The 16,771-nt window shown below is 40.0% G+C and overlaps 1 protein-coding gene and 1 long non-coding RNA gene across 3 annotated transcripts in view; one reads left to right on the forward strand and one right to left on the reverse strand.

Annotated features, from left to right (window-relative positions):
* Positions 1-16,771, reverse strand: part of NEDD9 (neural precursor cell expressed, developmentally down-regulated 9) — a 146,370-nt gene that overhangs the window by 9,483 nt on the left and 120,116 nt on the right. For both annotated transcript variants that reach the window (XM_072603822.1, XM_072603821.1), the window contains exon 3: positions 166-267. In XM_072603822.1, coding sequence (XP_072459923.1) covers positions 166-267 — 102 coding nt within the window. The remainder of the gene's footprint in view (positions 1-165; positions 268-16,771) is intronic.
* On the forward strand, positions 240-13,172 carry LOC140500837 (uncharacterized). The gene is made up of 2 exons (XR_011965906.1): positions 240-1,795; positions 4,434-13,172. It is a non-coding gene; the product is annotated as an uncharacterized lncRNA (long non-coding RNA).

A 16,771-nucleotide genomic window follows, 5' to 3' on the forward strand; every position in this document is an offset into this window, starting at 1 on the left:
AGGACTCAAACCCGGATTTTCTGACCCCATGATTCTTTTCATTAAGTTGATCCACATCAAATGAAAATAGTGTTGTCACAAAATACCCTTCCTCTAACCTTCAGCTGATACCTGAAGATAAACTATACATTAATATTTTATTTCTGCTACATTATTGTTACTTACTCCTTGGATTGGATGAGATGGAGGTATATCGTAGGTATCCTTCTGGTACTTGGATGGGAACTCATACACATAGCCATGGCCTGTTCTCACTGGGGTGATTACCTGATGGTTAGAAGAGAAGAAGGAAATGAAGGAAATGTCAAATTATGAGCCTATATTCTTAGCAATGGATCAAGTTCCTTTCTGGCTCCTGGCTGAGTGAACACCTCCAAGCTCTTTGGTTTTTTTTTTTTTCCTTTAACAAACCAATAAATAAATCGATAAATAAAAATGAAAAGATAGAGGCAAAGAGAGGATGAGAAGAAGGGAAGGCATTACAGATCAGTAGTCATATGAAATTCCTGTTGCTTTTTGGGCAAATGAGTGATTAAAAAACCCCAAATCCTTTTTTCCTACTTCCTCCTGCCCTAGGTAACGCAAACAGCACTAAAAATGCTTCTCCCTTAATAAAAGACTTTTTTCTGGAATTTTATCTGACAATTGTAAGCATGAAAAGTCCTAGATTATACCTTTGGCGTCGTAAAGATTTTTTTTCTTCCTTGAATCAAAATCGCTATGTACTGAATTGGTTTTAATGACTCTAAAACTATGTGCAAAGTGAATAATGGGAGTCGAGTCCAACCACTTAAAATTCCCCTCATAGCTTCAACTGGATACAGCATTTCCCCTGCCCCTCCTTGCCAAACTTTATTATTGTGAATAGAGCTAAAGGGCTGTTGTTGAACGTAGCATTTTTACAAATCTACCAGTTCAAATAATGCCACCCTTGGAGACCTGAAGTAGTTAGTAGTCCAGGGTAAGGTATCAATAATGAGTTACATCTGCGTAATTGTGACAGGGAGCAGAGTTCAGGTCTCCTGACCCTGGCTCGTTGTACTAATCATTTTCCCATTTCCATTAGGGTAGCCACAGTCTAAGCAGGACATCCTTCCAAGTAAGTCAAAGGTCAAATACCCCATCATGACTTCTGGCATCTGGAATTAATGTAAATGAAATGGATCTTACCTGACAAGCTCTTGTTTCTATATAATTCTTTGGGGGCCTTAAACATGGGTTGAGAAAGACCTCTAACAGATTTTTTTTTTTTTGAAGTCAACTCATTTTGAAGTGTATTTACTCACTAATTCTCCAAGGGCTTCTAAACTGCTGTGCTTTCTTTTCTTGCATCAGTAACAGCACCCTCAAGTATTGCAAACTATCCTTGAGGAAAGCGGGCCTCACAAATTAGAAACAAGAGGTGGTTCCCTCAGCAACCATCATCTTTTATCCTTTTCTCTAATGTGAAAACTCTGGCGTCAGGCTGCTCACAAAACTATGTGAAAAATGTTCCACCATGGTAGGGCTCAAATGGGTGGAACTTGGCCAAACGTCCCAATCCTCCTCTCAGCAGGGACCCTAAACCCTGAAGGGCTGGAACTTGGTCTGGTGTTAAGTCCCTCACACTCCAAGTCAACTACTTCTTGCAATTAAGGTGAAAAGGATTTAATACACAAGCTAATGTTTTCATATAATCTCTCTTGCTCAGGATTTTCCAAAAGGAAATGCTGGCCTTACCTGAGATTTCCATTGTATTCCTTGGACCTACTGGTATGGGAGATGAAGAAATAATTTACTGAATGGCCACCACACAGTATGTATTTCCCTTTTAAGAACATGCCTTTTGCAAAAACAAAGCCCAAGTTGCTGCCCTGTTTCATGCCTTCATAAAAAACGCCTGCCAGGCACTGTCATTCACTGGGGTACTAAGGTATCTTCCTGCTTTTCTTTCCTACTTGCTCTATTTATAGTTTTTCTGATCTTTAGTTTTAAAAAAAAAGTATGTTCTGCTCACAGAGAGGCTTTTGTTCAGTCTCTAAAAGTTTCTAAGAGTGGACTACACCCAAAGCTGCCAACTCAGTAATGCAACTAGAGATCCAACGTTTGTTATCCTCAAGTCCGGCTTTAACTGTTTTGTATTTGGCTTTAAGAAAAAAAAAGACCTAAAATAGCATTTGGTGAAATGTTAACCTACAGAAATGGCTTCAGAAGGGAGGAGACACAAAAAAGGGGGGATTGATTTTCCCCGCCTTTGCGGCCTTTCCCTGGCAGAGGGCATTTGTTGTTCCCGGTATTTAAAAAATCACTTCCTGACAAATGTCACAGAACTGCAAGCTCTCCCCTTAGCTTCCCCCATTTAAAGAATGCTTGTGGTCATCTGGTTTTTGAAAACGCCTGCATTCCAAACTCATCATTTTCCTTGTTTGTGCTTTAAAAGAAACAGATGGCAAAACCCATAGGGAAAAAAATACATACACACAACACAACATACTACACTGCTGCCTGACTTCTTCTCCCCAGCCCCCACCCCCATCTCCCCAATTACAGTATTCTCCAGTGTTGTGGCCATTTAATCTTGGTCCACAAATGACAATTTCACTAGGACCAGCTTTTTTCCTCTGGACAGATGCATGTACAACATGTATTAATTTTTCCACGTCTGCAAGAACTTGAGATAAAAGTGTATTCTAGCCTACTTAAAGATGTGCTCCCTTCTGACCTGTTGCTTGGGTCATTTCCATGCCAATTAAAAGTTTTTTGTTTTTGTTTTGTTTTCTTACCCAGAGGAAAATGCTGACTGGGTAGTACCTTGCAATGTATCCAGTTTTGTGGATCATTGCATCTTTCTCCCTGCCTCACTTACATACAAAACCTTTTTGCTCTTCTCTGCTCCCAAGAGAAAGGAAGGGAATAAACATTTATATATCACTTACTATGCGCCAGGCACTGTGTTAAGCACTTTACAGTTTTTATTTAATTTGATCTTTACAACAACCCTGCAAGATACGCATTGTTTTTAACCCCATTTTATAGTTGAGGAAACTGAGGCAGACACGTTAAGTAACTTGCCCATGGCCGTACAGCTCATGCATATCTGAGGCAGGTCTTCCGGATTCCAGTCTCAGTGTTCTATCCAGTTCTTGCTGAGCCAGTAAACACCGACCTTTAGAATGGGGGAGGGGACTTTCAATGACAAAAAGCTAAGTATAAATGAGATCGATTCTCATAAAAGAAAGTTCAGGGCATGCTTACTGAAGTCATTCTTTAATGTAAAATGCATCTTAAAAGCTGCCTGTTGGTCTCCTTGGTTTTTCCTCTATTTTTCTTCCTGGGTTCCTTTTCTCTTGGATATTTACTAAATCATTCATTAAAGAAGGATGCCTCTTTGTGGCATGAAGATGGCCTTGGGATTGTGAAGGCTCCATCAGTGGTGGAGCACAAATTCTGCCAGGTTCTGCCATGCTGGAAAAGTTCTGTGTCTAAGCCCAGCTGTAGACCAGGTTAGCTAAAATTCAGTGAGGCTTATCCCTACAGAGTTGGTCAACAGGTGATAGAACATTTCTTTTTAGCCGTAGTAACCCATTAAACTATTATAACATAGGAAAGGAGAGGAGCACTTGCAATCTCATTAATGGGGCACTCACTTGTATGAAGTCACAGCTTAATAAAGTATTTATAGTGCTTATTAAGGACCAAGGTACAGAGAGTCTCCACAAAAGGAATCTTTGGAGTTCTCCTGAGATAATCTTGTTTCCATTATTGTTGTATTCATCCTTCGTTTTTGAAAAAGACCATGACATCGGAGAAATGATGACATGACTTGCACTTGACTTTGTTTTGAGTGAGAGAGGGCTGTGCAGGTCACCAGCCTCCCTTCTCCTCCAGAGCCATCTGAATCCAGTGACCAGATATTCATCAGGATGACTGGAGATGGCTCAGGATGAGGCAATAGGGGTTAAATGATTTGCCCAAGGTCACACAGCTAGTGAGTGTTGGGTGTCTGAGGTGAGTCCTCCTGACTCCTGCTCTATCCACCGCACCACCTAGCTGTCCTCCCCTGCACCTCCCCCCCAAATCTTAATTGATTCTAAAATATTAAATGTCCTAGACTCTTCTTTCAGGAGAGTAAGAGATACTGTTAATTCAAAGACTAGTTATTCAAACTAAGGGGCCAGAGAGGTCAAGTAGCTTGCTCAAGGTCACAGGACTGGTAAGTGTCTGAGGCAGGCTTTGAACTCAGGTCTTTCTAACTCTATCAAGCTCTACCACTCTATCCACTACACCACCTGTTTGTGTCTTTCTAAGCTGGTCTCTAGGTTTATCTCTCTTCTCTGCCACTGTGGAGAGCCCTGAATCGTGGGTAACGTACTGTTTCAAAGACAATTTGATACTTTTTTGAAATGACAGTAGAACCCTCTGTTCTCTAAATGCCATATATACTGACATTTCAGGGAAGAGAGTGTGTGACATGGAAACACAAAGACGACTCTGGGCAAAGAATGTTCAGCGTGTGAAAGAATTAGAGGATCAAAGGACTGGAAGAAAACCTTGAGAGATTATCTAGTTCATTCTCTCTCTGAGCTGTGGAGCAAGGGCAGATAGAATGAAAGGGTAAAGTCCCATAAAGGTAAGAATCGAGATTTTTTTCTTTTTTTGTTAATTTCCCAAAGCAGCTAAAATATAAGATACATGGTGGGGTCCCCCAACAAGTAGCAAAACTAACCTAGCAAAATTCAAATGTGACTTAGTCTTAGATGTTAATGAAATGAAAACTAACCTAGTCTTTTTTTTCTTTTCTTTGTGAGGCAGTTGGGATTAAGTGACTTGCCCAGGGTCACACAGCCAGTAAGTGTCAAATGGTTAAGGCCAGATTTGAACTTAGGTCCTCCTGATTCCAAGGCCTTTGCTCTATCCACTGGGCCACCCAGCTACCCTTCCATTTCTTTCCATAAGCAGTTCTTGAGAGTGTGCCTTATAGGGTATCTACCTCTTAAAGTATTTTCATGAGGAGTAGGGACTGGACTAGAAAAATTCAAGGATGAAGGTAAATGATGTGAAAGCAGGGTCAGAGAGGGTAATCTTCAATTTAGTAAGCATAGGTTACTGAGTTGACTATATGTTCAGCAAGTTTTACGCTAGGAATTGAGAGAAAAAGAAAAGGTCCATACTCCCAAGGCGTTTTCTATCTAGTTGTGAAATACACAAAACAACTAAAGAGCTATTCAAAATAAAGTCTATGTCCATCTGAGATCCATTGGTGCCAACACAGAGAACCAGAAAGGTCATTCTACCTATACTCCGAATCCAAGTATAGTGTCTAAGGAGGCTTTCCTTAATTCCCTCAGGTTGACTTCAAATTTCAAACTGAGCTGGTTCTAGGTGAATAGAACCTATGAGATGAGAATACGGTTGAAGAACATAACTCATGTATGTCAGTGAGGGGTTGATGATGGAGCCAGGAGAATGGTTACAGAATCACAGATTTAGAGTTAGAAGGGACCTTAGAAACCATCAAGTCCAAGCCTCTAGTTTTTCAAATGAGGAAAGTGAGGTATACAGTCTTCCAACTGATCTGTCCCCTATTCAGTTTATCCTTCATGCTGTTTCCAAAGTGCTATTTCTAAAATAGAGCCCTGTGCCATTCTAGCTCCTGGGTCTCCATTTTGCTTTTAGAATAAACTATCAACTCCTTTGTGTATCATTTAAAGTCCTTCACAATCTGACTATCCACTACACCACCTGTTTGTGTCTTTCTAAGCTGGTCTCTATGTTTTTCTCCCTTCTCTGCCACTGTGGAGAGCCCTGAATCGTGGGTAAACTTTTCGCAAATTTTTTGCTACTCAATTTTATATTGCAACGTAGCACATGTAAGGTTTAACGTAGTCCTTGGCACTAAGTAGGTGCCAAATAAATGCTAGCTGACCTGCACCCTAAAATTGGCCCAAATTGGTGTTGTGTGGACCCAAAATTCTATCTCTAATCCATTTACACAGGTTGTTCCTTGTGACAGGAAGGCACTTCTTTTTAGAATCCCTAGTTTCCTTTACACCTCAGTTCAACAGCCACCTGCTAGAAGAGCTCTTTTTTGATGCCCCCAATTAGCACCCTACTACCCTACCTTATTATTTTGTATTTACTTAGTGATTTACATTGAATTTCCTTATCTTTCTAGATACTTTCCCCCATCCCCTAGTAGAAGGTAAACTCCCTGAGGTCAGGAGCTGGATTTTTTTTTTTTGTCTTCGTATCCCCAGCACCTAGGGCAATTGTTTGCTCATAATAGGCATTTAATTAAAAGCTTGTAGAAAGAATGAATCATTGGGTGAGAAACACAAGAGAGCCTAAGTTAGAAACCATGGGAGAATTCCAGCTTGCTATATTTGTGAGACAAGGCCCTCTCCTTTGTTGGAGGGTACCAAGGCCAAGCCTGGGAGTAACACTGTTTCCTTTTTCCCTCTATGGAGATTTTGTCACAAACACCTGGACTCTTTTAAGCTTCACAGATCTAATATGTGAAAAAAATTTTTTTAAGAAAAGGAAATGGAAACAAAACCCTCCCTTCCTTTTAAAAACACTCATTCTTGACATCTGAAGGACAAAATATGCTTCAGCTCCAACAACCAAGTGGGTTGACTCTCCCTTCACCTCTGCTCCGGCTGTTAACAGATAGCAACAGGTGCATCACCAAAGGAAGCACTAGACTGGTGGCCACTCACCCCACTAATGTATTCGGCAGACTGAAAGGACAGGACAACAAGTCTTAGAAGATGTCTGGAGACGGTCACTCCTGTTCAACCTTTCTCTCGAAAGTGATGCCGTTAAGTGTATGTATTACTGACCAGAGATCTCAAAGCTATTTGCTTCCAAATGCTTGTTATTTGATGAAGACAAAAAAATCAAACTTGAACTCCCTCAAAATTAAACCAGATTAGACTCTCCTTTCACTGATTTATTCCAAGGAGGCCTAGAAGGCAGTGAGAGTTACAAGTAAAAATAATGACTGAAAACAGGGTGTGGCCCTACAGGCACTTGGGGGTAATTTTGTTTTAAGGTTACATGCTAATATTCATGTTATTATCATCACCATCACTATGACAACCAACCACACCAAAAGGGATAAGCAGTAGAAAATTTGTTTTTTTTGAGTTGGTAATGGATGTGATCATGAAGAAAAGGGAGAAAGCCACTGGTACCCAGAAATCAGTATACTTAATAACTTAGCAACTCTGTTGTATGAGGACTCAAGATATCCTAATTAAATAAAGTAGTGGATTTTCAAGTCTTTAGCAAGATACGTGTGTGTGTTTTGTATCTGAGATGCCCAGAAGCAGGACTACTCATCTCAAGACTGTTCTCTGAGCACAGTTCCCACTTACAGATGGGAAAATTGGGACAGAAAGATTAAGGCATTTACTCCAAGGTCATAAAGCAAGCCAACTGTTATACTTTTCCCAACCTCCTGAATACTTACTAAGCCTCTTCAAGATTAGATAGAGACATGGTTGATATTTTCTTGAAATTCTCTCTCTCTCTCTCTCTCTCTCTCTCTCTCTCTCTCTCTCTCTCTCTCTCTCTCTCTCTCTGTCTCTGTCTCTGTCTCTCTCTGTTATTGGTGAGGAGTATTTGAAAATTTGAGTGTATGTCAGAAGCAGAATTTAAACTCGGGTCTTCTTAACTCCAAGGCTAATTTTCATACTACAGTCTCTTACTACAAATGCTAGTACAGATTATCCCAATCTCAAATGATAATCTTCGTTAACAGATACTGTTCTATTGGCACTTTTTTCAGAATGCATATAATGTAAAATTAGATTGTTTCCTCATGATCGACTTATAATGTCACTTGTAGGGTTTTATGCATCCACTGGATTGCGTTCGGATTTTCAGATTTCCCAGAATGCCTTTGTGAAGGGCTTTATTTTCATTTTAAGATCCTTTAGTGAAGTCAGACTGAACCCCTGGCCATCTTTATTATGTCTTATAGTCACTTCTTTGTCTTTATACCCGTGAAATATCAGATGCTATCCCTTTAACTAAAACCCTGCAAACCATGCCGTGACCTGCCCACTGGAACTTAAAAGTTACTCTCCTGAAACTGCAGAGTTTCAGAGGTTTTCATGTTGAAAAGTCCAAGATTACTAGTTACTTTTCTCTGGCCAGAAGAGAAAGCCACATGTTGCCTCTGCTGGATTTATTAATTCTCTATAAATTCTTCCTGCCCAGTTGGGGTGTAGCAGTGAGCTCATTTATTTACTCACTTAGCAACAATCTAATGAAAAGTGGGCCTGGCCTTCAAAAATACACCCCCATGCACCACAGCCACGGTTAACTTCTCTCGAATGCTCTGCTTTGTCCTTGGGGTGACATTTTTTTCTTTTAGAAAGGAGAGGGGCAAGGGTTTACCCCCCTTCAAAGACTCTTTGAAGATTGAATGAAAGCTACAACTCAACCTTATGCTGACCACGTCGAAATCTCAGTCTCTTTCTTGTCCCCAATGAGGCACAAGTCACAACTGAGCGCTGGGAAGCTGAGGGTATCATTCTTTCGCCTGACACAGTGTTTGCCGTATTCCCATCCATGGTGGGGAAAACTCTTTGGAAACAGTGGCTTGATTGTTGAGCTTCCACCATGGCTCTCCCTTGCTTTCAGCAAGCTCTTTGTATGATCTGAGCTAAAGCAATATTTAGTTATGGGGTGACCAGACTCCAAAGAGCAGGCTGAAACCCTTCAGAGAAAGAATGAGAAAGGACAGCTTGGGCAGTCATTTTCACTTAAGCAAAAAAAAAAAAAAAAAGGCCTTTTGCCTTTTTCTGAGACAAGGAGCATGGGATTCTGTCATTCCTGTGACAGAGAGGGTAGGCAGAGCCAAAGTCCCATTTCTCCTGGATGTACTTTGAGAGAACATTAAAAGACACAGATATTTGGGTTCTTTTGATGTCAAAATAAGTTTAACATATTAGGAATCCTCTTTTAGCAGATACCTAAAGTAGGTTTAATTTTTTTTTGTTTGTTTTAATCTCAGATGAAAAGTATGCAATACTCCTCCCTCAAATGCAGACCCATGGAAGGGGAAGGGTGTGAGAGGTTGAGGATTTCTGGAACTCAATGCTTTCTAATGCCATTTTCCATCTAAATAGGAGCAAATACAAGGATTCCATAGGGAGCAAATACAAGGATTCACATGGGGAACTGACTGACATCACCAGCGGCTGTGTCAGACCTTGCAGGATGCTTCTGCAACTGCCCTCACCATCATGTTGCTCCTCTCTGAGGAAACGGATCAGCAGTGAGGGTCAGACATTCCAAGGACATGGGCATTAATGGAGGAAGCTCAGCAAAAAAAAAAAAGAAAAAAATCTCCTTCCCCCTCCATCTCTTCTCCCCACCACCTTTAGATCCCAGTGTGACAGCCAGCCCTTCTTAGCTCTCAGTGACTAAGCAGGGATTAGAACTCTCCTTCTTAAGAGACTTTTTCTAAATTATACCCAGCCCAGGTCTGACAAATTTTAATTCTCTATGGCATTTGATACTTTACTCTAACCTAAGTCTTTCTCTTGCAATTGTTCTGCCTTTGGAAAGAAAAACCAGAGAAGGGAAAGAACCAGTAGAAAGAAAAGCTGAGGAAGGTTGGTCAGGAGTGCCTGTTTAGTGGGTCACTTTTTATTTTTATGGAAACATCTTTGATTCTTCTCACTGTTCTGGTGAAGTCATGTTACTCCTGGAATGAGAATGCATGCTACAATTCCAGTTTTTTAAAACTGGAATAGATAGGCAAAGTGAGGGGGCCAGAGTCATATGCCTACTTAGTAGCCAAGTGGGAACCAAGACCCTCTCAGCTCAAATCCCCGTAGAAATATCCTAACAATACTAGCAGATTCCCTCATTCATTGTATAATTGTTAGTCTTTTTAGGTTTTTTTTTTCTCTTTGATTTCCCTATATGAGAGGACAGTGGCAAAAACACTGGCTTTGGAAAACCTGTGCTCACATCCATCTCAGCTATTTATTACCTGTGTGACTATGAACATGTCAATCAGCTAATCTGAGTCTCAGATTCCTCCTTCATAAAAGGAAGGGGCTGGATTAGGTGGCCTCTGAGGTTTTAGGTCTATGATCCTATGAATTCTATCCCATAAAAAGTGGCCCCATGAACATGCCTTAACATAACCAGACTTAGAGAGAGCTTCCCATCATTTGTTAGGCACTCCCTGGCAACAAGATGATTTCACGAGATCTCACCACGCTGCATTCTGCCTCTGAAGGCTACGTAAAGTCATGTGTCATGATTTAGGGTAATTTACAATTTTTTTTTAAAAAAAGAGGTACTTCTATGTTATAGAAAAAGCCAATGTAGCAATACTGTACTGGGCTGAAGTTTCCAAAATGAGCACCATTCTATCACTTTGGGCTTCAGAGAGGCTTTCTGATCACTTCATTGAATGAAACGAGTTGCTATGGCAGCATTTCAACATGTCCTTGCTTCTATTAACCATATAATATAAGGAGAAAGATCTTATTCCTGGAACTAGGGAAATTGGGGCAAATTCTGATTCTGAGATTCACCATCAGCTCTCTGAAGGCAGAGGAGGCCCTCAGATATATCCTTGTGTTATTCCCCACAGTGGCTTGAACAGAAATCTCCCACAAGAGACAATGAATAAATGTTTTACATCTGAAGGGACATATCCAGTATCTCCAGATTCCACATCATTCTTTTTAGGGGAAGCTAGGTAGTAGAGTAGATAGAACACTGGGCCTGGAGCTAGGAAAAGCCGAGTTTAAATTCCAACTAGCTGAGTGACCCTGGGCAAGTCAGTTAACTTCTATTTGCTTCAATTTCCAAGTTTGTAAAATGGGGGTCATAACACTACCTACCTACCAGGGCTGCTGCGAGGATATTTGTAAGGCACTTAGCACAGTCCTTGGCACATAGTAGGTGCTGTATTATTATCTAGTTTTGTTACTATTATTATCACTACTGCTATTACTAAAAAATACAAGGTAGCTCAAAAACATTTATGTCATTCCCATATTATTTCTGATATTCAATGAAATTCAACAAATATTTACTGAGCATGGACTCTGTAAAAGGCATATATACACATAAGGTTGTGAAGGAAGAATAAAGGGCTCCCAGCAACCAAGAGGTATCTGAAAGATTACACAATCAATTAGTGCAGGGTTTGAAAACAAACTATCTTCTGGCAAAAGGTGCCATTTAGGGGTGCCTGATTTGAGGAAGCCAGCTATAGAAAAAACTAAACAGCTAAACTGTGCTCCTTACAAAAGGATTTTTTACTTTACAAATGAAGTCACCACAGGAATCCTTTAAATAGTTAAGATCCAATTTGGTTTACAAAGATTTGATTTACACATGACTTTTTGGGAACCCTTACTGTGTGTGTAAATCAACAGACAACACTCCAAGTGAGGGATGGCCAGCATGCTCATTTAGAAATGTATTTGATTACTGTATTCCCCTGCTGCTAGTTAGATTTGTTTAATCGCTGAATCTAGTTGAGTGCTAGCAAATAGATGTTTAACAACCAGCTCTCAAAATAAAAGTGCACGACACTTCAAATTTTAATCTGCATTGTTAATATTATCTTCCTCATTTTCTTAAGTCTCTACAATCAACAAAACAATCAAGTGAGCCCTAATTTGCTCACACTGAATATTTAACACCCCCTTGACTAAATCTAATTTTATCTTCCGCTTTCAATCATTAAATGTTCTCGAAGGAAGAACCCAGTATCTGGCTTATATGAATCTCAAGAGTTGGAAACTTCTCTAGTCCCTCTGCTTTACACCCTTTGGAAGTCCTAAACTTAGCTCCTAATTCTGCTGTGTGGCTTTAGGCAAGTCTCTTAATCTCTCTGAACCAGTTTCCAAGTGTGTAAAATGATGGTAACATTCGAACTAACCACCTAATGTGAGTTGTGAGAATCAAATGAGAAAATGTACATACAATGTCATATGAGCCATAAACACTGTGTGAGTTATGTATTATGGTTACTATATTATAAACACTCTAGAAGAATCAATATTTAGCAGATAATTATATGAAAAAGAGAATGACCTTCCTTTGCTTCGGTGTGGGTTTATGAGATGTTAGTTATTAACAAAGTCTTGAAAGTGTGTATTATCTACAGTCTAAGGGATTTGTAACAAACTGGGTTTGAAGTCTTTGGCACTGATTCTGGTCAGACAAAAAGCTGCTTTGTTAAAGACAGGAGGTGTTATAGTTCACTTCTGTTGGGATGGGTGACTCAAGGCTAAGAAACGATACTCCCCATTAAAAAAATGCCAAGAAATGAAGTCTGGGAGGGGTCACAACCTCCATTTGCGGGTAACTTTCCAAATTTGTTTGAGTTTAAGGTTTTGGATGAAGGACCACTTCCACATCTACTTTAAGGAAACGTGAGTAGAAAAATTTCTCACTTAAGTTAGGATTATGTTTTTTATTAAGTTTCCTGTTTCACCTTGCCGAAGATGCCTTGGAAAAAATCTCTCGTGCTAGTGGGAGGTAGTTTTTGTACCCTGGTTCATCTTTTAGGTTAGGAACTCATTTTGATTTCCTTAAAGAAAAGGTACAAGGAGTTAAATAGAGAATCTGATTTCTCAATGATCACAAGATCCAATCAGGGAAGCCCTCCCTCCATCAGCCAGACACTAAGTTTGGCAAGGTTTGCTGGGGGTTCCTTTTTCTGAGCGTAATTCATAATGACTCAGTGTCCAAGAAGGTGCAGACATTCCTAGCTAATCTGCTTTTTTGGAACCAAAGATTACCTTTCAGGTATGGAGCAGAGAAAAACATGATTACAATCCATGAATCACATCCTGCTAATCTCAGACTCTTTCCAACTTTGGGCAATTGGAAGAGGGCCTTAGTGATGATGTAATGTGATCCTAAGGAATGTAGCTGGGCCTTTTCTTGAATGCCCACCCCAAAACAGAACCTACCTCACCTTTGTACAAGGGATTTGAGGTGCAAGAAGGGATATCTATATGATTTTATAGCTACAAATGCTTTAATAAAATAGGCTTCTTAAATATAAGTGAAAAAATGCAGCGTATAAACAGTCTTAATGGTCCCAGAATTAAATAGGTGCCACGATTTCAATTTGCCCCATTAATCCTTTCTTTTCCTGAAAAGATGCTGGCAGTTGAATTGTGGATCTTCAGAGGAAACACTTAGACTCCTGCCCCCTCATGATCATCCCACATGTCAGAAAACCTACCAACTCTACTGATCAAATGGGTTGATGGATAGGTTTTATGATACACCTCCTCATCCTCTGAAATTTATTTGCTGTCCACACCCATAGGGCATAGAATATGAGCAGGGACATTTAAAGGCACTTTGAACTGTCGAAGCTGCATGCACAATTCTGAATCAAGGCAGAATAGGTTATGCTATGAGAGTCAAATATATGATGGATGTTAGGTAATGTGAGCAGGATAGCTCCTGATGGAATTTTAGGATTTATCTAAGGTCATCATATTTACTCTAGAAGTATATTCCCTCTACTCCGTATTTACTTAGTATGTTCTGATTTATATAAGTCTACTCCCCACTCCTACCCCCATTAAAATGTAAGCTCCTCTAGGACAGAGACTGCTTTTGCTTTTTCCCTGTACCCCTAGTGCTTAACACAGTGCCTAGAACATAGGACATATTTGCTAAATGCTTGTTTATTGAATGGCTGCCTCTATCCCTATGGGTCTGGTATAAACCAAAGCCAGTTGCAATACAGTTTCATCAGTGACAATGAAAGTGATGTGGTAGAAAAATGAACAAACATATACTTGATCTTGCCTCCTGGGATCCAGTCATAGCTTAAAGAATCTGATCTTTGCAGCAAAGGATGGTCAGAAGGAAAAAGAAGAGGGAAAGATCAATAAAAGGTAAGGCTTCCAGCATTATCCAGGCCCAGTGGATCCCAGATAACTGCAAAAGGGTCTTTAAGGCCGTATAGCATAATAGGAAATAGCTCTAGACTGAGAGTTAGGAGACTTATGTTCTATATCCAGCCCATTGGATAAGCAAGTCATTTACAATCTGCTCTTATAGTTATAATCTGTAAAATGATGATGTTGGAATAGGGGACCCTTAATATTTTTAATGACTACAACAGTCTATGATTCTCCACATAAAATCATTATAATACTTACAGTAGAACCATGCACTCATCAGACACACTCTACAGGCTCAGTAATGATGACATACATATCTATAGATTATTGTGGAGTAAGGGGAGCAGGCTCAAAACTGACTTTAGGGAGGGAGAAAAAAATTGCTGCTTTTCTTTGTGGTGGAAAGTTATTTGTTTTTCTAAATGCTGATTTAATAAGCCATGAATGGGAGCTGATGTGTCTGTAAAGGGTGGGGTTCAGGGCTGGAGTTCCCCTGTTAAAACTAAATAAAGGATTGATAATAAGCAGACTGCAAACACTGTCTATTAAAAAAGTGACTCATTAACAGAAAAAAAATAGGCTAGCTAAAAGTTCTGAAGGTTAGAAATACAGTAGAGTTCTTTAACTCTAGAAAATTCCAAAACAAACACCCTCAGTTGACATACACAGGCTTAACCTGCTTCTCAACATTGAGGTTTTTTGTTTTTCTTCTAAGGCAAGATCCCATTTTTTCCTGACCTTTGCCTCAAAAGAACTCTTATGGACCATGTCATGCCATAACAGGATTCTACAGATGAGAATACTGAAGTATAGAATGTGAAAGGCTTGCCTGAAACCACCCCAAAAAGATATTGACGATTCTGGGAAAAAAAAAAAAACAAAACACAAAACCAAAACTCCAAACCTTCTGATTCCCTGTGCACTGGGTTTGCCTCCTTAGTGCTTCTCCTTAAGTCATTTGTATGGTTCCCCACCCATTAGAAAGATACTGAGTCATAAGCCGGCACATAAGGAGATGATGACAAGAGTTTCAGAACAGCTGCAGGCCTAATGAAAGCTACAAGAGATTTTAAGCAACTGAACAATCCTAAATTCTCCCCAAGGGAAGGTAGCTCCTCCTGTGTGCATGTGTGTGGGGTGGAGTGGGATGGTGGGAGGAGGCTGGAAAGTCTCAGACCAGTGGACCTTGAGTCACAAAAGAAGATTCTTACTGATACAATGGCAGGCTTGGGTGCAGGCCTGAGATGACAGCTTGTTTTACTTGGCCTTCCCATCCTCCTAACCTAGAGCCCTTGCAACCTGGAGTGGCAGAATCTCAAGACTAGGGGAGAGTGGATGTTCCTCTGTGGTGACCCTGCTTCTTTTCTAATGGTGGAGCTAGTCAGACTGTCACCTCCTTCACAAGGGAGCTACCTTAGCCACCCAGCATGCCACTTTGGAAAAGAGATCCCTGTCTTGTGATGAACACAAGAAAACACCAGGCTTTTAGAATCAAGGAACAAATGAATGAATGAATGAATAAGTATTTATTAAGAACATAATATGTGCCACACTCTGAGGATGCAAACAGAAAAAGTGAGACAGTGGCTGCTCTCAAGGAGCTCATATCCTCATAGAGAGAGACAACACATATAAAGGGGAAGAAAATTAATATGATCATTCCAAGCCTACGTTGTTAGAGAAAGGGATAGCAAAGGAAGTTAGACCAAGACCCTTTTTCCCTAGCTCCACCTCCCCTAGCATTATGTAATGAATGAATGCAGAACAAACAGGAAGGAATTTCACTAAAGTTTTACATTTTTCAAAAGTCTGGAAACTGAAAAGCTTGGGTCTAAAAAGGGAAAACATTGACCTTCCTGCCAACATAAACTGTGATGAGAGTTAAACTCACACCTTCTAGCAAGTGTTTCTGTTTCAACCTCCCTGTCTGCTCCACACCAGCTCTGGTCCCTGAAATCTATTAAAATGGGGCTAAGAAAGAGAAGATTCATTTAATTTTAAGAACACCTTTCCACTGTACCATTTCCCATTAGAAACAGAAGCCAGATTTGGCTTTAGTCATGGATTCTTTCAAGATCAGGGCTTCTTTACCTTTTGTGGACCATGGATCCCTTGGGGTGTCTAGTGAAATCTATAGATCCCTTGTCAGAATCATGTTTTTAAATGCAAAGGAAACCAATTATAATACAATGTTTTTTAGAAATCATTAAATTAATTAAATTATAACAATTTTTTTCCATCCAAGTCCATGAACTCCACAGGTTAAGCACCATCACCTCTGCCCATTACTTTCTAGGTTTTCAGGTGAGGGAAACACCTAGAAGGAGCACTGAGTTCAGCTCCCCCTCTCCCCCACACCAAAAGGGAACAGATTGATTGTGGTCAGAGTTGGTGATAGTAATACAGGCATTCATGAAATAACAGTTCTTTTCAATTCTTGAAATCTTCGTAAGTAGAGACTGATATTTAAAGAAAACCTCACAGTAACCTTTCTTGCCACCCACCCCATCTTGAATAGTCATTTCTGAATTCATCTGAGATTTTTACACACGGCTTTTCTCAAAGTAGGCTATGTTTGTGTTTAGTGTTACGTCAGGAAAATCCTTCTAACCTCTATGATGCATCCCTACCGATGTTAGTATATTCAGATATTTCTTCTTTGTTAATTGTTCTGTCCCTAATTACTGTCCTCCAGGGTCATGATGACCTCATTTGGTAGTGTTATTTGCCATAACTTAATTTCTATTTTGACTCGTTTGCCCAAAACGTTTATGAATGGTTTTTGAAGTTTTTCAAGTCTTTCCCCACTCCACTGCCTGCTGAATTCCTTCACATTCTTTAAGACCCAGTTCATATTCACTGTCCTTTACAAA

Source organism: Notamacropus eugenii, chromosome 4, assembly GCF_028372415.1.
Source record: "Notamacropus eugenii isolate mMacEug1 chromosome 4, mMacEug1.pri_v2, whole genome shotgun sequence".
Taxonomy (NCBI): domain Eukaryota; kingdom Metazoa; phylum Chordata; class Mammalia; order Diprotodontia; family Macropodidae; genus Notamacropus; species Notamacropus eugenii.